Source organism: Gymnodraco acuticeps, unplaced genomic scaffold (genome assembly GCF_902827175.1).
Source record: "Gymnodraco acuticeps unplaced genomic scaffold, fGymAcu1.1, whole genome shotgun sequence".
NCBI classification, from domain to species: domain Eukaryota; kingdom Metazoa; phylum Chordata; class Actinopteri; order Perciformes; family Bathydraconidae; genus Gymnodraco; species Gymnodraco acuticeps.
Window position 1 is genome coordinate 68057 of NW_022991030.1, and position 25364 is coordinate 93420.

Here is a 25364-nt window from a genome sequence, read left to right on the forward strand (position 1 = left end):
TCGGATGGTTCTTAGCTCCACCCTCTTGAGTCACTTCTGGTTATCCAAAAAACCCGATATGCTCGAGGCTTCAAAACCATTGTCCTCAAACAGATGTACTTTTGTCATGACAATTACTTCCACTTCTTATATTCAGTGTATAGAATGCTAATGTTTGACCTTTTTTTGATACTGTGTATTCATGAGCCCTGAAGCAAAACAATCCAGGTTATTGTATTGTTAGCAGTGCTCACCGTTCACAGAGATCCTAGCTGTGGTGCTCTGTTCTCCACATGAACAGATATAATCTCCAGCGTCGTCCAGAGTGATGTCAGCGACCCTCATCTCCACCTGCAGCTCCTTCTTCTTCATCTGGTATTTGTCCCCGTTCCTCAGCAGCTCCCCTCCTCTCCTCCACTCCACACAGGAGGCGGGTTTGTTGAGTTCACAGCGAAGAACCACAGAGTTCCCCTCCGTCTCCTCCTGACTCACCAACAGCATCTTAAAGCTCGGTGGTGAACCTGTTAACACAGAAAAGATCAGACACACACTCACACAGTGGGCTACCATGCAAGGTGCTTTTGAAAGAACATAATCAATATTACATGGAAGTGACATGATAGTGGTATGAGCAACACAGCAGGTGTGTTCACTAGACTATCCGTCTTGCTCATAATGGATTTTTAAAGCTAACTATGAACCCTGGAATGGATAAGATGATCCAATATTACATAAAAACATGTAATATCACTTTCATGAAAAAAAACTAATGATACAGTTTAGTTACAGAGCTGTTTGGGATGTATCATATTGCAAAATGTTGCCTAAACATCCCAATGTCTGTGTGTTTTCAATGAGCTCATGAGAGGTAATGTACAGGAAACAGATATGAAGGTACATGATGGAGCTCACACAACGCTAATGGGTCTATTTTATTGTACGTTAGAGCTGACCTCTTTGACGTCTGCGCTCAGGTGATTCTGTTGGGGAAAATTCAATAAATTCATGTATTTATTAAACCCCAAATGCCCTTAGAGGAATTTGCTTTGCACATGAATATCAAAAACAACCATCCGTGATGCAAATAACAACAATAGCTTAATATAACATAACAAATCAAAGATGAAGACCATTCAAATATCAAGCTTAATTGCACATTAATTTCCCATTATTCCTGTCACCAAGTTTAACATCTCCGTCCAGTTTGTCCTTGTTTTGGAAAGGCAAAAATACCCCCAAATACACAATGTCAATATAATGTAAATTAAGGTTGAATAAAATAATATCAGTATAGTTCTGTCCACATTAAAGCGTCTAGGGCTCTCGACTAACTTTTTTCACCACCGTCCCGAAATACAATCTAAGCCGTCCCGAAATTAATGTGGACCGTCCCGAATTTACAAACGGCCCCGCCCCCTCGCACACAGACGGGAGAGAGAGATCTCGTCTGGATTGGAAAGCTCGAAAATACATCATAGACGCATGTTGTAGTCTTATTGCATATTAGAAACGGAGTTGGTGAAACTAAAACTGCGATATAATGTGTATGTAGCAATAATACATATGACATATATTTTTTAAATGTCTCCAGTACCGATAAAAAGTCCGATAATGTCGGAGCCTAACGTTACCACTGTCTTTAATAATTCTGGCCCGGGGCCAGTTTAATACCGGGGATCGGTACCCATCCCTACATGGGGAGAGGCAGCATATTGCTAAGGACTGAATACGATGGAGAGTTCTCTTCCTTATTACCCATAGGGGATGAAGAGGAGTAAGTAAATAAAGAGGCCGGCGCTCCAGGGTCTGGTTCTGCTGTGCGTTTTTGTGATTAACGGTAAAACATTTCAGAATTCCTCCACGGGATGCCATTGTTCATCACTCAACCCGCGAAATACACACACTCAGTACACACACTCAGTACACACACTCAGTACACAGCTAGACCCGCAAATTTGCGGGCCAGGAATTCGCGGGCACAGCTGTAGCTACGTACAGTGTGTGTGTGTGTGTGTGTGTGTGTGTGTGTGTGTGGGGGGGGGGGGGTATTTCGCGGGTTGCTAAATGTTTTGTGCGTGTGTGTTTATGTTGATAAGGAGGTTTAATAACTGTGCTACACAAAACGTGCAGTCGGTTTAATTTTCATCGCCGTTTGTAGTAACGGTATTTTTATTTTAACTCTCGTCCCAAAATTATTTTGTATCCTCCCCGACACTATTTGTTTCGGCCCCGGGACGACGGGACGTCCTTAAGCTCGAGCCCTGATCTACGTTTCCTTAAAAAGTACAGATGTTGTGAACCTTTGCAAACCTTAGCATTCATTGTCAATTTACTCAGTTACTATTGTTAGCAATATTCAAATAGAGCTATAACTGTGCTTCACATAATAATGAAGATTGAGGTGCTTGTGTCTCACCTCTGACGGAGAGCTCAGCGGTGGATTGGCTGTCTTTGGTCATGCAGGTGTATTTCCCAGCATCGCTCTCCTCCACGCTGTTGATAATGAGTTTAGTGAAAGGTCCCTCCTGCTTCATCTCGTATTTGTCTCCAGGTTTGAGTGCCGTTCGGCCTTTCTTCCACTCCACAGGAGCTCCGGGTTTGGAGATCTCGCAACAGAAGACCCCTCCGTCCCCCTCCTTCACCTCCAGGAGCACGAGCTCTCGCTTGAACGTCACCGCAAGAGCTGTTGTTTAGGAAAGAACGTTATTGTCCGTATATGTACAAAAGATTCAATAAAACATCATATGAGACAGAATAAACTTGACTTCTATCGACACATTTGTATCCGTGGTGTACAGCCTATGAGTATCAGTGATGAAGGAGGGTTGGCTTTTACATTTCATTTAGCTGACACTTTGATCCAAATCAAATTACAATAAGTCCATCAACCATGAAGATAGAAACTCAAATCAGCAAGAACATTAGCTTACAATAAACCATTTTAATGTTGGTATAAAATCTGACTCTTGATTATTCCTCGTGTTGCTCATACCATCCCAGTTTGTATCACCTTCCTTCTCCCCTTCGTTACTTGATTGCCAGTTGTTTTTTAAAAGCTGGTCTTTAATAAGGCTGTTGTTAAATGTTTATGACAAATATTCTCAAAATGTCCCATACAAATTGATGTACCATAGTGTTAAAAACGTTTTCTTACTATTACTGAATAACAAATGTTCCTTTCCTCTTCAAAACTACTCCATACAGCTTCCACCCCAGCTTCCACCCCAGCTTCCACCCCAGCTTCCACCCCAGCTTCCACCCCAGCTTCCACCCCAGCTCCACCCCAGCATCCACCCCAGCTTCCACCCCAGCTCCACCCCAGCTTCCACCCCAGCTTCCACCCCAGCTTCCATCCCAGCTTCCACCCCAGCTTCAACCCCAGCTTCAACCCCAGCTTCAACCCCAGCTTCAACCCCACCTCCACCCCAGCTTCCACCCCAGCTTCAACCCCACCTTCACCCCAGCTTCCACCCTAGCTCCACCCCAGCTTCCACTCCAGCTTCCACCCCAGCTTCCACCCCAGCTTCCACCCCAGCTTCCACCCCAGCTTCCACCCCAGCTTCCACCCCAGCTCCACCCCAGCTTCCACCCCCCCAGTTTCCACCCCAGCTTCCACCCCAGCTCCACCCCAGCTTCCACCCCCACCATCACCCCAGCTTCCACCTGTAGACTCGGGGGATAGTTATCTAATCATCACTCAATGTTCTTTGTAAATCTGTGGAGTGATGAGGCCCGAGCTTAGACGCCAAACTCAAACTATATGCTGCTTGTAATAAACACATTAAGAAACACGTGAGTTGTCTGACTGAAATGTCCCACTTTGACTGTTTAACATCTCTGTTTTCACTTTAACTGGAACCGTTTTTAAAAAGGTTAAGAGTTAAAAAACACATAGTTTTAAAAGTACAGCAGAGCTAATATGGTCCACAGATAGAAACGGTGTTATCCTCTTCAGTCTTCTTCTCTTCACACTCACGTTTGACTCTGAGCTCGGCGCAGGTCTTCTCCTCTCCTGTGGAGCAGCTGTACCTCCCTGCGTCCTCTGGCTGCACATGGAGGACAGTCAGCTGAGCCACCTTCCCCTCATGGTTCATCTGAAACTTCCCTCGACCTGTGAGCTCTGACAGCAGCTCAGCGTCTCTCTGCCACTGCACCGGGACGCCTTTCTTGGACAGCTCGCAGCGAAGAGTCACACTGCTGCCCTCCTCCGCCTCCACACCCTTCAGACTCACTCTGAATGTGGCGGGAACCGCTGAGGAAAAAACACAAGAGTCCTGATTCAACATGAGAGCAAAAAGAAGATCTTTAAAGAGGCATTTTACAGGTAGTTCAATACACTTCTAATTCGACTACTGAGTAGGTTGTATGCCTCTGTAAACCAATCAAGTTGAAGTGTATATTCGTTATCTTCGTTATTTTATCCTAGTAGAAATGTGTTATGACCCTAAATGCGTTTTATAAAGTCACAAGAGACTTTTGATCTTTGGCCTCCAAACTCTATTTATTTTATCTCTGGGTCTAAGACTTAGACTCTAAGTGGACATTTGTGACGAATTAAAATAAATTATTCTTCTTTTATATAAAACTAACTTCAATATTTTTTTTTATATGACTTAAAGGACTAAATACAACACTGTGTAACCTGTAGTGTTATGTATATGTAATCAACGAGTAACCATTCTATAGAATATATAAATCACTGTATAATACCAATGTGGCTGCCTGTGACCTTTGACCTCCAAATGAGACTTGAAAATACTGTGAAAAACATTTACGTTTTGAAAAAAAGATTGCTATCAAAAACTCATTAAGTACTTTTTTTTGTATTCACTCCAAAAATGTCTATGAGGCATTACAGGTTTCTGCCACACCCTCAAAAGTAATTTGTATTTACTTAATGAGGTGTGTTTGTTTGTGTGTGTGAACTAAATGAATACAAAATAAATCAAGCAGAATATATGTGCCAAGTTTGAAGCAACCCCCTCCAGGCGTTCCTGAGTCATCACGATAATGGCAAACCTGATGCCAAACTGAAAAACTAAGAAACTAGAGAGTGTGTTTTCCTGCACTGATTTGATTTAAACTCACCGATGACCTTGACGGTGGCCTTGGTCTTCTGCTCTCTGCACACACAGCTGTAGACGCCGCTGTCCTCGGGCTCGGCCTCTCTGATGGTCAGCTCCACGCAGGCCTCGCGCTGCTTCATCTGGAACTTCTCCCCGCTCTGCAGCAGATCTCCAGCCAGCCTCCACTGCACCGAGACCCCCGCCTTAGAGAGCTCACAGCTCAGAGACACGCTCTGACCCTCCTCCACCTGCACGTTCCCCAGCTTCTGCCTGAAGGTCACGGGGACAACTGAGAGGCAGAGAGAAAGGCAGGTCAAGAGAAGGAAGTGCTAATCAAGAGTTTAATGAACAGCAATGTTAAATAAATAACAAAGATTAATACCAAGTATTGTCCATCTCATGGATACATAAAAACATGGAGACCAATTATGGAAAACAAATCTACTTATTGACTGATTTTCCATTTTGTCTACATACAAAATGAGTCTTTAAGTGCTTTAATGTAAAAAAGAAAACATGAATGTGTCGTATTCAAACTTTGCAGTCATCTTTTGCAGCATAACTTTTCAAAATATATGATTACATGTGATCATTCATGTCCATTTTTATATCCTGATTTGAAAACTATATTTCGTTTTTGTTTAGTTTTTAGCCCATAGTGGGTTTCTACCACACCTGTACATTGATTTAGACTTTTATTTGTTTAAATGTGCAAATAATTGTTGTTACTTTAATGACCACTTGAGGCCTATTTGTGGTCTATTTCTGGAGTTGGCAAATAAAATGTGTTTTGTAGTAAATGTAGTATATATATTTTGTTTTATAAGTCTTGGATAAGGTAAAGTATTTTGGAATTTAACATGAAGTACAAAACTAATTACATAAGAAACAGGTTTGTGGCTTAAAATGAATGTAGTCATCAATCAAAATACTCATATTCATCTGAGTTAACTAGAAATCTTCCACTCATTGACCCCTGATAGACATTTGGTTGATTAAAAACCCAACGTTGTCTCAGTTTGGACTCCCTGCCCCTTACGTAAGTTAGAATATAATAAACTCCTTACTGTTGACGGTGAGCGTGGCGGTGCTCTCGATGTCTCCACAGATGCAGGTGTAGATGTCGCTGTCCTCCGGCGTCACGTCAAAGATCCTGAGCTCCATCAGGACGTCTCTCTGCCTCAGGTGGTACTTCTCTCCGTGGGTCAGCACCTCGCTGCCTCGTCTCCTCCACTCCACAAAGGGAACGGGTTTGGACAGTTCGCAGCGCAGAGCCGCCGTTCCTCCCTCCTCCACCGCTACGCTCCTCAGCTTCTGCTTAAACGTGACCGGCAGAGCTGAGGGGATACGGGGGAACAGGGGTCAGGATTAAACACTATGGAGGGAGAATAAATACACTTCTACTAGGCCTTGTAATTAAATGTTATTAGATGTGTTTGCTTAATCAAGAGCCTTAGCACGAGAGTGGGAAAGATACACAATGTTAAACTTATTTCTCATACTGTTGGTCTTGTTCCCACACAAACAACAGTACATTTGTATTTACAGATAAAGTCTAATCTAATACTTTTTGATATAATACCACTTGTAGAATTAGATTCCATGTTAACAAAAACTGACAAGTTATATTCCTTGATTAATCCAATTAATAACTTTATGCATATGAGGATTATTTTAAGGTAAATTTAAGCTTTGAATGTCTGTCACCATAAAATATGACGTAACCTATTTTTGCATTTCAATTGCAGCAACAATTGTTGAACAAACGACATTCAGTACAGCCCTAATTATGCTATTTGTAGGCTATACTAAACTCACTTTCCCATTTGTGTGTTTTGTGTCCTACCGTTGATTTTGACGGTGGCGGACGTCCTCTGGTCGGCACACACGCAGCTGTAGAGCCCGCTGTCCTCGGGAACAGGTTTCCATATGAGCAGCTCCAGCATGGTGTCTCTCCTCTTCATCTGGTGTTTCACTCCGTTCTTCAGCAGCTCGTGTCCTTTGTTCCACTCCACAGGAACTCCAGGTTTAGACAGCTCACAGCGCAGCAGCACGTTGTTCCCCTCCTCCGCCTGCATGCTCTTCAGCTGCTGGACGAATGTGATGGGGATGGCTGTAAAACCAGAGGAGATATTATTAAAGTTTAACTTTAAGTTCAACTTTATTGTCAATCTTTCAGTTTGTGTGTACAGACAGAGGGATCGGAATACCGTTTCCCACAATCCCGAATACAAAAACAAATATATATAAAAAAATATGTATATACCTATATATAATATATATATATACACAATCAACAGACACATTAAGACCTAAATAACTACATGAAGAGGAAGAAGAAAAAGGCTCAGAGAAAAGTTTGACGCATTGGGATGCATTACATAGATATTGTGCCAGCTAGTCAGAAAAACGTTTTAAACCACAACATGTGGAACTATATAACATTTTAACTCTCAAGGACGTGCACAATACCCGGCTAGGTAGCCCTGCCTAGAGCAGCCTATTTTGCCCCCTTAAAGGTGGGGTAGCCAGGTAAGTTTCAGAAACCGGCTCGAGATACACTTTTTGTTATATTCCATGGAATGCTCTTAACATCTCGATAGCAATGAATATCTTAAGTGCTTTGACAAAAAATCCATACAAAAATGTCATCTGTGGAAGCCGTAATACTGTAAAAAGTACAACCAATCCGTTTAGCCGGGGCCTGTCTGTCAGCCTTCCATCTCGTGCACGCACAAATGTATCTCGTGCCGTCATTGGGCGTGCATTGCGCGTTCATGTGTGTTGGAGGAGGTGCTCTGTAAGGAAGTCTGAAGGAAGGGGCGGATTCTTTTCGGCTGTGTACTTTCAAATGTTAGTGCACTCGAGCCGGTTTCTGAAACTTACCGGGGTATGTAATTTTGAAGAAAGCAGCTCGAGTGCGCTAGAATTTGAAAATACACAACCGGAAAAAATCTGCCCCTTCCTTCAGACTTCCTCACAGAGCCCCTCCTCCAACACACATGAACGCGCACATGACCAATGAGGGCACGAGATAAATGTGTGCACAGATGGAAGGCTGACAGGCAGGTAGGCCATCCAGTTACTTTAGCCGGCTCAGATGATTGGTCGTGCTTTTTACAGCGCCACGGCTTCCACAGATGACATGTTTTTATGTATTTTTTGTCAAAGCATTTCATTTATTCATTGCCTAAGCAAAAAATAAAAACATATTTTACTGTTTTGGATGCATAAATACAAGTAGCCCATTAATGCCAAACTTGAACTAAATTAAATCAACATATTGTACAAACTCCATTCCTTTCTATATTGTTTACCCAGCAACTACTTGCTCCAGGGAATGAACATTATACAGAGCGAAACAAATAAATTAATTTAACCTGGTTTACTTTGAATATACTGTATTTGAAACACCATTAAGGTAAATAAAGAACGTTAACCCTGTTTACACTTTGAGATATTTAACAATACAAAATGTTATATTGATAAAGACAAATCTAAGAAACACTTTCAGAACTATTGTGACATTTTGGGTTTTGTTCTGTAACGTAAAAACCTTTTTCATGGGTGATTTTAGTTCAAATGTTCAAATGTCCAAGACAAAAGCTTGAGTTAATGTGCGCTCATCAATACTACTGCAGCACAACAGTAAACATGTGAAAATCAGACAGAAATGGCTGAATTTACTTTGAAACACACTCCTGTGAAAGACTGTTTTGATGAAACTGTGAATGTTTTAGTTGACATTATGTAAAGTGCAAAGTGAACAACAGACCCTGGACTTTGAGGCTGGCCGTGGTGCGGTGGTCTCTGCACTGACAGGTGTATTCTCCTGAGTCTGCAGGCCTCAGGGCTTTGATGGTGAGGGTGATGAGGGTCTTCTTCTGTTTCATCAGGACCCGGTCTGAAGGCCTGAGGCTCTCTAAGCCTCTCTTCCAGTGGAACGGGACCCCAGGCAGAGAGTACTCACAGCTCAGGGTCACCGTCTCCCCCTCTCTGGCCTCCACGGGCTCCAGACCCTGGGTGAACTCTGCGGGGATGGCTTAAAGCAGAGGAAAAACAAAAGAGAGAATGAAATGCTATTGAACATTTTACTTATAGCTTCTATATAATCAGTCACAGTTAACCCTTTCATATATATCGCTCCTACCAACAGACTTGCCATTGTTATTATTTCAATTATTATCTTCATTTCTTTTTCACGTTTAATTCTTATTGTTTACCACTTCCGGCAATGGTCACGTGGGTGTGGTTTATTGGTATTTAGGTCACCTGTTGGATGCCGGTATTGGATATGACGTAGAGGTGAGGGTGAATTGCTCAGATACTTTCTGTTGACCGTGTGGTCTGGAGTTGTATATTGTTTGTTTTTCGTCTTTATTAAACACCATGGACTACAAATGACTACGGACTCTGTATGGAACGCGTCACCGCGAAGAGCTAGTTTTAGCCTCTCAGCGGCATTACTCCGCTACAAGATTTATTAATTAAAAACTTTTCTAGGATGTTTGATCCATGTTAACCGTCATCTGACTCCACCCGAATGCTCACATTTATTTCATTGGATGTTTATGAGCCAATCACAGTGCTCCACATCATCTAAATGGACTGCAGTAGAGCCACACCCTTTTATTCAGGACCATGAGGTGAGGCACATTTTAATCAATCAATCATATTGTAAAAGTGACTAATTTCTGTTTACACTGTTAGTCTGTCTAAGGAGGATCCATGGGATATTGAGAAATACAGTTTTTAATTAGTTCTGACTGTTTTGTTTTTATTTTCAGTTTAACAGGCATCCTATTAATTATTTACACATAATACACAACTTAGTAGGACATACTGTTTTCTGGAAGTTTAGAAATCTTACATTATTAGACTTAAAATGGTTGTAAAATCATACAAAATATATTCATGAAAAATTAATTAATCAGTGTTTATCTTCAGGCAATAAATATGTGATTGCTAATTATATATGATTGAATTTGGAGTCGAAATTGACCATTCAAATATTGTTTTATAATATTGACAGGTTAATGTTAGGCAGAAGTAAACAATCCCAGTCCTTTAATAAAATACTCCTCGTACCTCTGACCGTGACGACAGCCCTGGTGGTGACCGATCCAGCGCTGCACTCATAGACCCCGGCATCGCTGTTGCAGACCTCCCGAATCGTCAGTCGTGCTTCGCAGCCTGAACGACTGGCGGCGTATCTCGAGGAGTTCCACATCAGGCAGCCATCTTTGTACCACAGGATGTGACACGGCTTGGAGGCCACACAAAATAAAACCAACCCCCCTCCTTCAATTGCCTCGCAGTCTTCCAGCGCTTTAATAAGGGTTGGACGCCTCTCTAAAAATATGGGGAAATAAATGCAAATCAGGAAATGTGACATGTGAACACTGTCGGTCAGATAGATATGGCAAAAGTACACACATCCTTTACTCAAGTAGAAGTACAGATACTCGTGTTTAAAAATAATATGGTAAAAGTAGAAGTACTGACTAAACTTCTTTACTCAAGTAAAAGTAAAGAGGCTTTGAAATGTACTTAAGTAAAAAGTACCCATAACTAGCAGCTGCTTTAAAGAGTACCTGACCTCCCTTTATATTAATAGAACAATAATGTCATTGTTAGCTAATGAATGTTTCCATGCTGAACAACGACAACATGACAACGTTTCCATTGGTCCCTCTTCTTTAGAGAAGACCAGGAAATGATGGATTCACGGATCGTGTTCAAATCAATAGGCACGCAATGACTCTAAATAATAATGATCACGCATCAAACACACATTCAGACTAAAGGAACCAGCTGTTTGGAAAATGAGAGAAGTAGAAAGTACAAGTATTTGAGTTCAACATGTGAGAAGTAGAAAGTACAGGTATTTGAGTTCAACATGTAAGAAGTAGAAAGTACAGGTATTTGTGTTCAACATGTAAGAAGTAGAAAGTACAGGTATTTGAGTTCAACATGTAAGAAGTAGAAAGTACAGGTATTTGAGTTCAACATGTAAGAAGTAGAAAGTACAGGTATTTGAGTTCAACATGTAAGAAGTAGAAAGTACAGGTATTTGTGTTCAACATGTAAGAAGTAGAAAGTACAGGTATTTGAGTTCAACATGTAAGAAGTAGAAAGTACAGGTATTTGTGTTCAACATGTAAGAAGTAGAAAGTACAGGTATTTGAGTTCAACATGTAAGAAGTAGAAAGTACAGGTATTTGAGTTCAACATGTAAGAAGTAGAAAGTACAGGTATTTGAGTTCAACATGTAAGAAGTAGAAAGTACAGGTATTTGAGTTCAACATGTAAGAAGTAGAAAGTACAGGTATTTGAGTTCAACATGTGAGAAGTAGAAAGTACAGGTATTTGAGTTCAAAATGTAAGAAGTAGAAAGTACAGGTGTTTGTGTTCAAAATGTAAGAAGTAGAAAGTACAGGTATTTGAGTTCAACATGTAAGAAGTAGAAAGTACAGGTATTTGTGTTCAAAATGTAAGAAGTAGAAAGTACAGGTGTTTGTGTTCAACATGTAAGAAGTAGAAAGTGCAGGTATTCAAAATGTAAGAAGTAGAAAGTACAGGTATTTGTGTTCAACATGTAAGAAGTAGAAAGTACAGGTATTTGAGTTCAACATGTAAGAAGTAGAAAGTACAGGTATTTGTGTTCAAAATGTAAGAAGTAGAAAGTACAGGTATTTGAGTTCAACATGTAAGAAGTAGAAAGTACAGGTGTTTGTGTTCAACATGTAAGAAGTAGAAAGTGCAGGTATTCAAAATGTAAGAAGTAGAAAGTACAGGTATTTGTGTTCAACATGTAAGAAGTAGAAAGTTCAGGTATTTGTGTTCAACATGTAAGAAGTAGAAAGTACAGGTGTTTGTGTTCAAAATGTAAGAAGTAGAAAGTTCAGGGATTTGTGTTCAACATGTATGAAGTAGAAAGTACAGGTGTTTGTGTTCAAAATGTAAGAAGTAGAAAGTACAGGTATTTGAGTTCAACATGTAAGAAGTAGAAAGTTCAGGTATTTGTGTTCAACATGTAAGAAGTAGAAAGTACAGGTGTTTGTGTTCAAAATGTAAGAAGTAGAAAGTACAGGTATTTGAGTTCAACATGTAAGAAGTAGAAAGTACAGGTATTTGTGTTCAAAATGTAAGAAGTAGAAAGTACAGGTGTTTGTGTTCAACATGTAAGAAGTAGAAAGTGCAGGTATTCAAAATGTAAGAAGTAGAAAGTACAGGTATTTGTGTTAAACATGTAAGAAGTAGAAAGTTCAGGTATTTGTGTTCAACATGTAAGAAGTAGAAAGTACAGGTATTTGAGTTCAACATCTAAGAAGTAGAAAGTACAGGTATTTGTGATCAACATGTAAGAAGTAGAAAGTGCAGGTATTAGTATTCAAAATGTAAGAAGTAGAAAGTACAGGTATTTGTGTTCAACATGTAAGAAGTAGAAAGTACAGGTATTAGTGTTCAACATGTAAGAAGTAGAAAGTTCAGGTATTTGTGTTCAAAATGTAAGAAGCAAAAGTAAAAAGTCGTCAGTAGTGGAGTAAAGTACTGGTACCATAAAAATGTACTTAAGTACAGTAACGAAGTATTTGTACTCCTCTACTTCCCACCTCTGGATTAAAGCCTTACCTCTAACCAACAGCGAGGCGTACGATCTTTTGTCCCCCGCTGCAAACGAGATGGTGCCGGTGTCTTTGCGGGCGAGTTGTCTAAATGTGAGGGTGTGGTATCCTCCGGGCACCATCTGGATCTCGTTGAGGTCGTTGGTGTACAGCAGAGTCTCGTCCAGATACCATTTGACCCCGATGTAGTCACTGGGACAAATTCGACACCTGAACGTGACCGTGTCGCTTTCCAGACACTCAACATCCTCCAATTCATCCAGGATCAACACCTTTTGACCTGAGTGAAACGTGGAAAAGATAGAAGAGTCAGATATCCCATAAACTTAATTTACAGTAGCTGTATTCGGATAGAAGACCAAAAGAAGAAGAACGCATCGATTGTAGGTCACATTTTATAGAGAAAATATTATATTTTCTAAACAAATAGTCAACGACGACTGTTCTGGCTTTGCCAATTATTTGATGCCAATTAGTGACTCCTTCTGGTTACTAACCATACTGCAGAAAGCAGTTCTTTTTAGTTCCCATGTGACAGGAAGTTAGCTCAAGACATTTTAAAATGGCATGTGTGCCTCCAGTGAAGGTGATGTCTGTTTATCCGGTGCCATCCATAGTTCATCGCCTTTGAGAAGGCATTACCTGCACGTTTTTATGTTTCTACATTAAATATCTTTGCTTTGAGTGCATTATTGTGATCATTTATCCAAGCTTACATTTTTGTAGTTGTTGTACTGTATATGCGATATAGCCTAAACATTGCATCTATATACTTTGGTATTGACCTCCTTTCATGCTGTCTTGGAGTATATCTATGTATATGTTATTGTTATGTCATCCGTCTGCATAGAGAGGTGAGGAGGCTCTCAAGTCAAATGCTTTTATTTTTGTCTTTCTTCTGCATAGTCTCAGGAAACTTCCCAGCTGTGGGGAAAGCATTTCTGATTCTGGTGTAGAGAGATTATTTATAAGAGCTGCTTTATTTTGTGGTGAAAGAAATGCTATGGCTTCTTTAGGCTAAAAGTAAGTAAGTAAAGTTTATTTATAAAGCGCTTTTCACTAGGGCTGTGCGATTATGGCAAAAATCATAATCACGATTATTTTGGTCAATAATTGATATCACGATTATTAAAAACGATATATCGATTTACTTTGAAAACATCCATTTATTGGAAAAAAAATTTGAACAGTATGTTTTTAACAGAACTGAACTTTAAGTATAACTGAAAAACCAATTAGAAAAATAATTTAAAAAAATAGATAATTACATTTTTTTTTTTCACAAAAACTATATATATAGTTATATATATGTGCTGTCATTTCTGTATTTTTTCAGTTTCACACTGCTTGTTTAGTAAATCTACTAAACATCACCTCGTGGTCCTGAGATTTGCTGTGAGTTTTTATCTCGCTGGTTAACCGAGAAGGGGATTTCGGCGATGCCAGTATAACAATTCCACTTTTTTGCCTTAAAAACATAAAATTGCTTTAAAATTGTAATGATGCAAAATCCTGATTAATAAGGTGGATACATTGTATTATGTGTGATTCTTCCACATTTCTTAACATAAAGATCTGTCCTGATGCGGCCTTAAGTACCTTTAGCCCAACTATAATTTGACCTAGGTATAATGTATCACCCCTGAACCGTAGAAGTGCAGTGCCCCATGTTCTCACCCTGCACAGTCAGCTGTGCTCGGCTCTGCATGGTACCGACGTCACACGTGTAAATATCCATGTCCGACTTCTCCAGACAGGTGATGGTCAGAGACAGTAATACGCCTTTCTGCCTGATGACGTACTTCCTGCCGGACCTCAGCTCCACCATGCCCTTCAGCCAGGTCACCCGCTTGGCCGGCTGCCTGGTCTCACAGTCCAGAGTCACTTTTCCCTTTTCCTCGGCTCGTGTTTCCCTCAACTCCCTCGCAAATGTGTGCTGGAGTTCTGAAAGGGATAATGTTTAGCTTCACATTTATGCTGCAATCCGGAAAACTTTTTCCATTTGAAATGACCAAACTTTCAAGGAATCCAGATGAACAACCATCAATTTAAAAGGTAATCAGAAGTACATTTGCATTTATTTAATTAAATATAACATACTTAATGTACTGTTCTGCGTGTAAATAGATGTCAAAATGTGTTGACAATGTTATAGTGTAGCAGACTTTAGAGTAGACAATCTCTGTAAGCAAACTTCTCTGCACTTAAGTAATTAAAATGTTTAAGATTGCTAAAAGAACATTTGGAGACTTCACTTGAGAGAACAGCTTTGTGTACACAGGCCAAAGAAATATATGTTTGTCACAGACAGTCATAGGTTTTACTTATTTTTTCTTGACAATGTCCAACTTCAATGTAAGAAGTTGAACATTGTCAAATTCCAAGTTGTCTTAAACACAGAGTTCATTCTCCAGTCGACCATCCACATGGCAAATAGTACATAACACTTAAAGGTGGGGTAGGTAAGTTTCAGAAACCAGCTCGAGATACACTTTTTGTTATATTCCATGGAATGCTCTTAACATCCCGATAGCAATGAATATCTTAAGTGCTTTGACAAAAAATCCATAAAAAAATGTCATCTGTGGAAGCCGTAATACTGTAAAAAGTACAACCAATCCGTTTAGCCGGCTAAACGGATTGGTTGGCCTACCTGCCTGTCAGCCTTCCATCGGGGCACAAACTTATCTCGTGCCCTCATTGGTCATGTGCGCGTTCGTGTGTGTTGGAGGAGGGGCTCTATAAGGAAGTGGCAGATTTTCTCCGGTTGTGTATTTTCAAATTCTAGCGATCTCGAGCCGGTTTCTCAAACTTACCTACCCCACCTTTAAGAGCAGCATTGCAAAACAATTGATGAAGAACACTAAATAGTATTGTTAATTAAGCTCACCTCACATTTGTTTTGAAAGCCCACACCTACCTCTGATGTCCAGCTTGGCCCGTGTGGCAATGCCGTCGGCCTCGCAGCAGTACTCTCCAGAGTCGTTGATGGTGGTGTTCTTGATCACCAATCGTGCCAAGTTCTTCTCTACACTCATCTCATACTTGGGACTCGGTCGGATGAAATGGCCATTTTTCAGCCAACGGATGGTGGCTTCTGGTTTGGTGATCTCACAGCTCAGCTCTGCGTCCTCGCCCGGTACCGCTTTGACGTTCAACAGGTCCCTGAAGATGTGCACTGGCTTCTCTAAAGGAAGGAAATGCACACTCATGTGTATACCTACATTTACCAATGCATGTTCTATTTATTTGTGTGGTATGAAGCAGGATGTGTTTCAACTCAAACTTCTCAGAAAGCAAAGATGCATGTTGTGGTGTGCCACAGGGAAGGTGCCTGGGCCCACTTCTATTTTCATTTACTTGGGAAAATGTTTGATAATTTGCTGTTACCAAAGGTAATCTGTTATTTCCTTATCCAAAACTCAGTCAGTAACAGGGCATCGAGAACAGGGAACTCCTACAAACCTACACAAACTTAACACATTTGAAGTAAATATCTATTTAAAATAATCTAAAACTAATGTGACACAGGTATTTACCTTTAACGAAGAGCATGGTCCTACAGCTTAGATCCTTAATTGTGAAGACCACGTCGCCAGCATCCGTTAGCATAGCATCTCTTATGGTCATCTTATAGTTACGACCATTGTTGATAACCTGTAGTCGGCTGTCGGTTACCACCTGGCCATTAATGGTCCAGAAAGGTTCTTCATCGACGTTATGAGAGAGGTTGCATTCAAAGGTGCAGATTTCGCCTTCCAGAACAGATGTTGTCTTCATGCGTTGAACAATAGTGATGTGTAAGTCTGTAGGGAGATATAATAACAAAGAAGAGAGTAGCAATACACAACGGGGATACATTTACTGTAACATAACTGTCAGTTCTAAACAACGTTTTTTTGAGGCTCAAAATTAAAACATTTCCCCCATTTCTTCTATCATTTTATTAACCCTACCTATGAAAAGGACTGCACAATATTTTACATATACAGTAATTGTGAACCAGTAAGTATAGAAAACAACTTTATCCACAATGGGTGGAGATTGGTTTGAATGGTTGTTCCAAAAACACTAAACTTTTACACATGAGCGACGAACATGGAAGTCCATTTTGAGTTTCTTTCACATTTACTTTTCTTATATTCAGATAATGTTTGCATGTGTTGACTGGAAACACGAGAACTTTTCGTAAGTTTTCCTACGAATAGTTGTTTGACAATAAATTGATTATTTGGCAGCTCGGTTGTCAACAGGTCTAATGCCTTCCTACTCACCATGCACAGTAACTTTGGCCTTGGTCTGGCTGGTTCCCAGATCACAGGTGTAATGTCCAGCGTCCTCCTTGCTCAGGGAGTGGATGATCATTGCCATGGATTTCCCAAACTGAAGTAACTCGTGTTTATCATCAGCGGTCAGGACTGTACCATCTTTCCTCCACACAGGGGTCACCGTATCTTTGGAAATTTCGCACTGCAGACAGACCTCCCCTTGCTCTTCTCCTACTACATCCTCCAGAGACCTCAGGAACACGGCTGGGCGCTCTGCAGCCAAAGACACCGTTAATAAGCGTGCATGTTTCTCAGAAATTTGAGGTCCAGAAAAACGTTTATTTGCATGCATCCACAATTCTGGACATATGTCTTCCAATTGTCTGATATGTGGCTAAAGAATCATATCCCTATAGCAATATCAGTCAAAATAATTGCAATTAATTTCTTTTCCCAATCATGCAGGCCTAGTTTTTGCCTTTTTTGCGGCACATTTGTTGTGTATGTTATTCTATGTATCGAGGAACAGGTGTTAGAAGACATCATCCCCCCAGCTATTGACCAAACTGACCTTTGACATTTAAGGTGGTAGTCTCCGAGAGGAGGCCTGTTTTGAAGGTGACCCTGCTCTCCTGTGGCCGCAGCTTCTTGAAAGTGAGGCTGTGCATGGTGCCCATGTGCTGGATCCTGTTGATGGCGTTGCAGTAGAGGCGAACGTTGTTTAGGAGCCACTCCACGTTAGCAACCACGTAGTTCAGCTCACAGGAGAACGTGGCGTTGCCCTCCTCCTCGATTTCCACCGGCTCGAGGTGTTTTACCAGCTTCAGCATACGCACTGCAATTAAAATGTGGAACAAATCAACAACTCGTGTAAATAGGTAGTGTAATAAAAACACGGGAAAGTAATGACTATCCTAAACAGGAAGTGTGGGTGTACATTTTCGGTATCTTATTTGATTCAAAACTAATTAGATCCAGATGCTTATTTCTGCATTCTGATGTATCTCTTGTAACATAAATATTGGAAGTCGTGATTCAGAACAAAATACATCTTGATTATAACGTGATTTCTTTACCCACCCCTTACAGAAAGTTCACTACACCTTAACCCCATGGTCAAACCTAAATGGTTGAACCCTATTCAAACATTTTATTACTTCAGTTCTTTTTTCCCCGTTTTTTTAAAAGGGGTTATTTATTGCATTAATTAGAAATTACAATTGTTTTTTTCCCCAGAGATGACAGTGTTATAGCAGAATGTTTAATACAGCGTATTTCTGATATTCATTAAAGATCACTTGGTATTCCATATGATGTGTGTTACTGAGTTGGGTCACACACAGTTAGAGAGACAATGGTCGTTCTGAATTATCAATAGATGTATTCATTTTAAGTGAGCTGACACCGAGGTTAGAGGAAGTTCAGAGAAGGCCTCAGGTTATAAAAACAGTTAACCTTTGTTAGTTAACTATCTATGTCATGAGATGATGACGTTTAAACATATACAAGTATAGCTTTCAGAGAGAAAAACATGTGACCTTTGTGTGGTAGGCTGCATGATAAAATGTGTGTGCGTTAAACATGCTTAGGGAAAATGTGTGTGTGTTCATTGCAGTGGCTATATATGCTATATGATTGTTACTGTTGGGGGGCATTTCCGCGATCGGCTGCTGTGGCAGCAGGTGATGTACTTCCCATTATTGTTTGTTTGTTCCAACAACTAAATAATAATTATTGATCAGCTATGTTTGTGTTTTATTGATTCCTCTCTGTTTCATTCTTTCCTGTTGTGTTATGCTGGATCGCCACAACAACAGCATATACGATTATGTTTCATTTATCAAACATTGTTTTTTATCTTAAATAAATAATGTAATTTTCTCAAGAAATTGTGTTATCTTGAGAACGCAAAAAAATGATCTTGGGAACATCTGTTATTTCAAGAAACGGACATAAATACTTTGGGATGTAAAGCAAACTTACTTGTTATCATGCTAACCAAATGTAATTAAATGATTCAACAACGGCCATTGAGGGCTTCTGTATACCTCACCTTTCCCCAAAATACATTCAACCCACCTTCCACTTTAAGATGCGCTGTGCTCTGTGAGCCCCCGGCCATGCAGCGGTACTGTCCTGCATCTATCCCTGTTAAACCATGGATGGTCAGGTGCGCTCGTTTCCCTTCCCTCTTCATGCTGTACTTGTTGGAGGTCTTCAGAGCCGTGCGGCCTTTAAACCAGCGCACCACCCGGGGAGACGGAGCAAACGCACAGCTCAGAGTCACAGAGCTCTTCTCCTTCGCCTCCACATCCTCCAGGGGGTGGGCAACCTCAAGAGGACGCTCTACAGGGGAACGATGAAATACTGCTTAATAAGACATTCTTCAAAAATCCCAAGTTCATTGACAAAGATAAAGGAATGAAGCAGAAGAAAAATTATAACACAAAAGAGAGAAAATAAGGGCAAAAAATACAACAACCTGACAGTATAGAAAAACATTAAGGAGTAAAAAAGGAGAGAAAACATTTGTAAGCAGACTAACAGAAAAAAATTCTCCAACATAGAAAATAGACACATGAGAAATTTAAAAAAAAAATGTATTCAAGATATTCTAAGACAACTAAAATGTCAAAATTAACTTCCATGAAGCGAAAAACAAAACTGAAAAACGGACAACAATAAAAGTTTATTTTACTTTACGTCGGACCAAAATGACCATCATGCTATTGAAGAAAACGTAAGTGATTAAGACAAAAAAGTATTTTCAGTATTATTGTTTACTCAGGTAACAGATCTATTGAGAAGTAAGTTCATTTTCTCATAGACTAGAATCTCACTTTAATTGGCAACCAGTGGAGTTGCCCCCTCACGGATATTAGAGAAAATGCAGGTATAAGGTACTTGAGTATGTGGTTTCCACTATTCCACTGAATATAGAAACCATTAACAATATTGTTTCTCTATACAGTGATTTCATTTGCTTTATCAACGGCCTCTCTTTGAACCACTCACCTTTGACTGTAAGCTGCGCTGTGGAGCGACTCTTTCCGGCTACAAAGAGCACGGGGCCCGACATGGAGCTCTGTGTGGAGGTGAGGCAGAGGCTGTGCACGGTGCCCTGCCTGTCGATGTTCACTGCTGAACACGCCTCCAGCACCTCCCCGTTCAGGGTCCATCGGGGGGGCCTCCCTGACTTCAGGCTGGTCTCCACCTGGAACAGCGCGGGCTCCGGCTCCATCACCTCCACGGAGCTCATCCCCCGCACTATGCTGATCGCCTGCTCTGCAGGTACAGCCGTTATACACATGAACACTGACACTACTCCAGACTTACAACATTACGGAAAAGCGTCATGAAAAACACTCATGGTTTGGCAGTAGGCCTATATGTGTTGCACATGAATGAAAAACATACTGTAGGCAATAAACTTAAAGGTCACCTATTGTGCAAAATCCAGTATAATAGGGGACCTTTAAGAGAGGATTTTTGAGAATCAAATATATGTTTTGTAAAGGTCCATACATTTTGCATGATCCGTATCTAAGAGCTGTATCTAATAGACATCACAATACAAATTATATATGATAATCAATCATTTCTGAATGGCTGTTGACATCGGGCTCACCCTCCACCAGCAGCTGACAGGAGGTGTTGTCGTCTCCTGCATCACAGGTGTAGGTGTCTTCGTCTGAAGAGCAGACGTCGTCGATGGTTAGCTGCCTGTAGACATCCTGGCTGATCAGTTGGTACTTCCTGCTGGGAACGAGCTCCTTACTGTTCTTGTACCACCGGACCTGAGCATTGGGCCGGGACACCTGGCACTCCAGCAGACCCCGGTGTCGATACATGGCTATCTTCACCCTCAGAGGACGCACTATCACGACTGGGAGCTCTGGAGAAGGAAGGAACAAGTTAAAAACCCCAAATATTTTACTACTTAAGTCCAGGTTTAATTGTGTCATTTGGCTCACCTTTGACTGTGAGAGTCGCATAGGATGAGACTCGCTCGGCAGTGAATTTGATCTCTCCAGCATGCTCTGGTCGGACTGACTTGAAGAACAGGGTGTGAGTTTTACCTGCAATCACATCAAAGAAAAAAAAGTCTCACTTAGAGCTCCAACATGGGGATTACGTGTTTCTTTGTAAATAAGAGTCTGAAAAAATACCGGCCTGATTTTCATGACATTTCCTAGAAGATTGTAATATGGGACAATGGAGAACCTAATTAATTTAATTAATTTATCTTTTGTTAACATTGTGAGATCAGGCATGTGTGCTGCAATTATTTGGTGCCCAAATAATGGGGGAAATGGGTTCAGGTGAAATGGGAGAATTCGCATTAACGCACCTTGAATTCAAACAAACAACTCCTAAAGTCGGCAAAAAATGTGTACGCATTTCCTGGATCACCTGACCCGCTACCTTTTTTCTTAGTTGGTTTGCCAATATCCTATAACACATCTTATTTGTAGCGTCTAACCCATGTTGTTACATAATGACTTAAAGCTCAAGAAAAAACCGAAGCCCGAAGAGCGACTTCCCAACTCTTGAAATGTGGCCATCCCAAGACCAAATGATCGGCCGTGATCTGTACGTTTTATATTTCAGTTTTTACTGTAACGCACAAAGTATTTATACTCTTTAGGCCTATATTTCAGCGGTTGGTGTCTCACCGTGGTGATTGGTCTTAACGTTGTCCCCAGGTCGGATTCGGCAGTCGTCTCTGTACCACCGACCATCCAAATCCTCCTGGTTGACCTCACACAGGAAGTTCACAGGTTGACGCTCCATCGTGTCAACATCCTCCAGCTCCTTCACTATGTGGATGTCCCGAGCTGGCAGGAGAAAAAAAAACTGTGACTGACGTTAAAGTAACCAAACGTTATCATCCTGTCTGATCTCTCTTAGTCATCACATTATCACTTTTTGAAAATACTTTGACCAGTGTTTGGAAGTTGTCCATGGTGATTAAAAGTAAAAAAGTGTAAAAACAAAAGAAAATATCACATCGTTTTTGAGCGGATACCATATTTAGAGTTACAGCAGATTGAAGATTCTTAAACCAATGCTTTGGACCAATTGAAGCCCCTTCATATGGATGTTTAGGTCTTGTCAGGTTCTGGCTATGACTTGGACTTGACTCAGACATTTTCATTTTCCTTGTGATAAGACCAAAACAATGAAAGTAGCTCGGTCTATTGAACCTCCTCACCTGTGACACTGAGTCTGCCTGCAGTCTGAACGCCGTTGGCCTCAAAAGAGAAAAAGCCTGCGTCTCCTAAAGCCACGCGGCTCAGCACCAGCGAGTGTTTCTTCCCATGTGTGCTGATGCGCCAGTTGGGTTTGGACTTTAGCTGCATGTCATCTCTGGACCACACGCCCTCGATGAAGGCCAGGTTCAGGGTCACTTCGAAGGAGCAGCTCTCACACTCAGACACCTCCACATCCTCCAGGCCCTTCACCACCTGCAGACGGTTCTCTGGCACACACACAGGGTTAAAGATCGAAAAGGTAGTTCTCTACTGCACTGAAATGTACCACATAGTGTGAGAAAACTTACTTGCAGCAGCTACTATTCCTCCAGGTATTGTATCTCCCATGTCTCCAGGCATTCTCTTAGTGTGATTGGGAATCTTGTTTGCTTTTAACCAAAGTTATTATAACTATAAAATGAAGAAAACATATCAATAAATAACACTGACCCAGAAGAAAACTAAGCAAGGTATCAATTAAAGGATCTTTGGTTGTGCCACACGGCCTATTTCAAGTTACTCTATTTAGAAAATAGTTTTGCACATTATCCTTTGCAATTGTTTTTAACATTTAACATGCGTAACAACTAGAGTAGTGCAGGGATTAAGTATTTTTGTAGGCAGACCAGGAAGTTAATATCTCCCCGTTTTCCTTGATAAAAAGGCAAAAGCTAATAGAGGAACTACCTCACGGTCACTTGACTTCATGTCAACACCGGCAAGCTAAAGGCAGCTAATGTTAGGCGTGATGAGGTTTAGTATTTGCATTTAGCCATTTAGAAACCGCAGTTTTTATGACACGACTGGACATAAACCAGTGGGGGATTTACTGACTTATTTCATGTCATGGAACACAACATGAAAATCTCTTCAGCCTGTGTAACCACAGATCTTTTTTCAGGCATCTAACTAAAAAACATATTCAAAAACCTCATTGACTTTGAGACAGAGAGAACAGGAAGTGCTTAAATGTTGAGTAATTTCCAAGTTTAAGAACTAATTCCTGCACCACGGTTTTCCTCCCAAGCTAAGGATGTTGTAGCCTTCCAAAATGGCAACACTGACTGATCAAAATGGAAAGACATGGCTTGACTGTGATGTGGTTGAACCCTGCGATGGCATGCCAGCGCTCCCCAGTATAACAGCAGAGTAATCTCTGTCACCTCACTCGGCTGAGCTCAGCACCACCAATATAGACTCAGCTGTGATGCCACCTCCATCAGGCTGCATGCACTGAACTGAGGAGAAGGGGACGCGTATAAAAACAAATGAGAACTTCCAATCACACAACTGATTAATATTATATGAGATCCTCGCAAACTGGCTCCTCCCACTATCATTACGAGGTTTTCTCTAAGAGGACATTCCTTCTCATCATAATGGCTGCAATTACATAATGCGTCGCACAACGACACTTAATCTGCCAATCATTATCTACGTTTTCTAGAGGCCAAATCAGTTTTATCTGTTGAGATCTTTTCCAAGCATGTCATATGGAAAAATACCACGTTTAGGGTTAGGATTAGGATTACAACTTTAATTTATTTTCCACTGACATAACATGTGATGGAAATTATCTTTTGATCCTAAGAATTCAAACAAACAGAAAAACTACCAGAATATTCCAAGAATATGCCAGATCCTCTGCAGCGATGCACCCACCTTCAACTTTGAGTTTCTAGAAAGAATAAATCCTTGCATGTCCTCTTGTTGCACAAAAACAAAACTCCCTCACCAGAAAAATAGGATAAAAACATCCAACATGGCAACAGACGTGTCCGAGGCTCGTCTTGTGTCTCACAAAGCCTTTAAGATTAACAACAAACGTTTAGCCAGAGGAGAGCGTGCCCAGGTTGGAGAGTCCCAGAGGCAGACAGCATAAAGCGCTTTCTCTTTTTTCTTGTGGTGATGGAGCGAAGTGCTGAACAGCTGACATATCTCTCCCCACATACTAACCTCCAAAATAGCCCTCCGTCAGTGTAAGGGCAAAGATAGCTCTCTGGTTATAATGGTGTGAGGCAACTCATGTCCAGCATCAATGGAACTATCGTTAAACAATCAAAATGTATACAATAGGCTTAGTGAGTGTTGGATGGTTTTCTACACAGAATTGATGAGTGACAAACAAGTTGTAAGTCAGTGGTTCCCAATCTTTTTCATAAAGAGACCTTTTTCCTGCCATTAAGGGACATCTTTTTGGGATATGTTATATTATTGTAAATGCATAACTAAAACATTGCAGAGCAACTTATTAAATGTACAGTAAACCCAATGCTATGCTATCAGGGGTACATTTTCAAGTTATTTTTTATGAACATTTAATACAATATTGTAGGCTCTGTGAATAAAGCCTTTTGGGTTAAGGTGTTTTTAAAAATCCTGTGAATTTATATATATATATTTTAAATGTTTAAAGATAGCCAAACATTCTTTTTAAGATTTCTTCACATTTACTTTTTATATTTTATTATTATTTATTACATTTATTATTTTTATTATTTTTTATATTATTTATTTTTATTTTTAGTCTTTTTTCTTTAACCTCTAAAAATCAAAAAGTCCTTGGGAGCCAAATTTGGGAACTAGTCTAGATAATGTGTAAAGTGTTAGTGTGTGATTAGGGTCTCACATATCCTCTTTTAAATACACCTAATTGGCATTCCCTTGTGAGGTCATTTACTGGCCCAGCAGCCATGCAGATATTAATTAATCTAGCGCCTCCAACTTGAAAATATTTTAGGGTGACTGGGTTTTATTTAGCTTAAAATAAACAAGATTTAACATTGTGGGGTTTCCCCTCTCATCCAGACATCATTGTGTCCGCCTCAGTTTGACGGACAGTTCCATGTGCCCTCCTTAATCCAGTGAAACTCGACAGGATAATCCCTCGGGCCCAAAAAACAACTTGTCGTCACTGAGAGAGGACGAAGGCCTGCAGAAGCAAAGCAGTCTCCTTTTACAATTCTTCAGCAGGACACTCGTTACCGAGCTTTTAACAAGCTTCTTGGAGCCACGGAAGGAAATATTAAAAGGCCTTTATTGGGGAGGCCTCACCTTTCTTATTAGCCCTGACCTGCGTTAGTCAGAACATGTTGGCCTTCAATCATTCAGACACCGCCATAAAGGTGTTTTACTATTTCCTTTCTCCTGGATACTTTAGTTGTAGAG

The 25364-nt window shown here is 40.6% G+C and overlaps 1 protein-coding gene across 1 annotated transcript in view; it reads right to left on the reverse strand.

Moving 5' to 3' along the window:
- Positions 1-24057, reverse strand: part of obscna (obscurin, cytoskeletal calmodulin and titin-interacting RhoGEF a) — an 88117-nt gene extending 64060 nt beyond the window's left edge. Inside the window, exons 1-22 of the mRNA XM_034236358.1 lie at positions 23859-24057; positions 22505-22607; positions 22157-22423; positions 21618-21779; positions 20916-21020; positions 20570-20836; positions 19957-20226; positions 19021-19287; positions 17513-17776; positions 16948-17214; positions 16213-16479; positions 15594-15860; positions 14351-14617; positions 12681-12953; positions 10134-10397; positions 8821-9087; positions 6892-7158; positions 6113-6382; positions 5068-5334; positions 3956-4231; positions 2396-2662; positions 234-500 (exon numbers count right to left, since the gene is read on the reverse strand). Of these exons, the coding sequence (XP_034092249.1) occupies positions 234-500; positions 2396-2662; positions 3956-4231; positions 5068-5334; positions 6113-6382; positions 6892-7158; positions 8821-9087; positions 10134-10397; positions 12681-12953; positions 14351-14617; positions 15594-15860; positions 16213-16479; positions 16948-17214; positions 17513-17776; positions 19021-19287; positions 19957-20226; positions 20570-20836; positions 20916-21020; positions 21618-21779; positions 22157-22423; positions 22505-22556 (5140 nt within the window). The 5' untranslated portion in view covers positions 22557-22607; positions 23859-24057. The remainder of the gene's footprint in view (positions 1-233; positions 501-2395; positions 2663-3955; positions 4232-5067; positions 5335-6112; positions 6383-6891; positions 7159-8820; positions 9088-10133; positions 10398-12680; positions 12954-14350; positions 14618-15593; positions 15861-16212; positions 16480-16947; positions 17215-17512; positions 17777-19020; positions 19288-19956; positions 20227-20569; positions 20837-20915; positions 21021-21617; positions 21780-22156; positions 22424-22504; positions 22608-23858) is intronic.
- Between the last annotated feature and the right edge of the window lie 1307 nt (positions 24058-25364).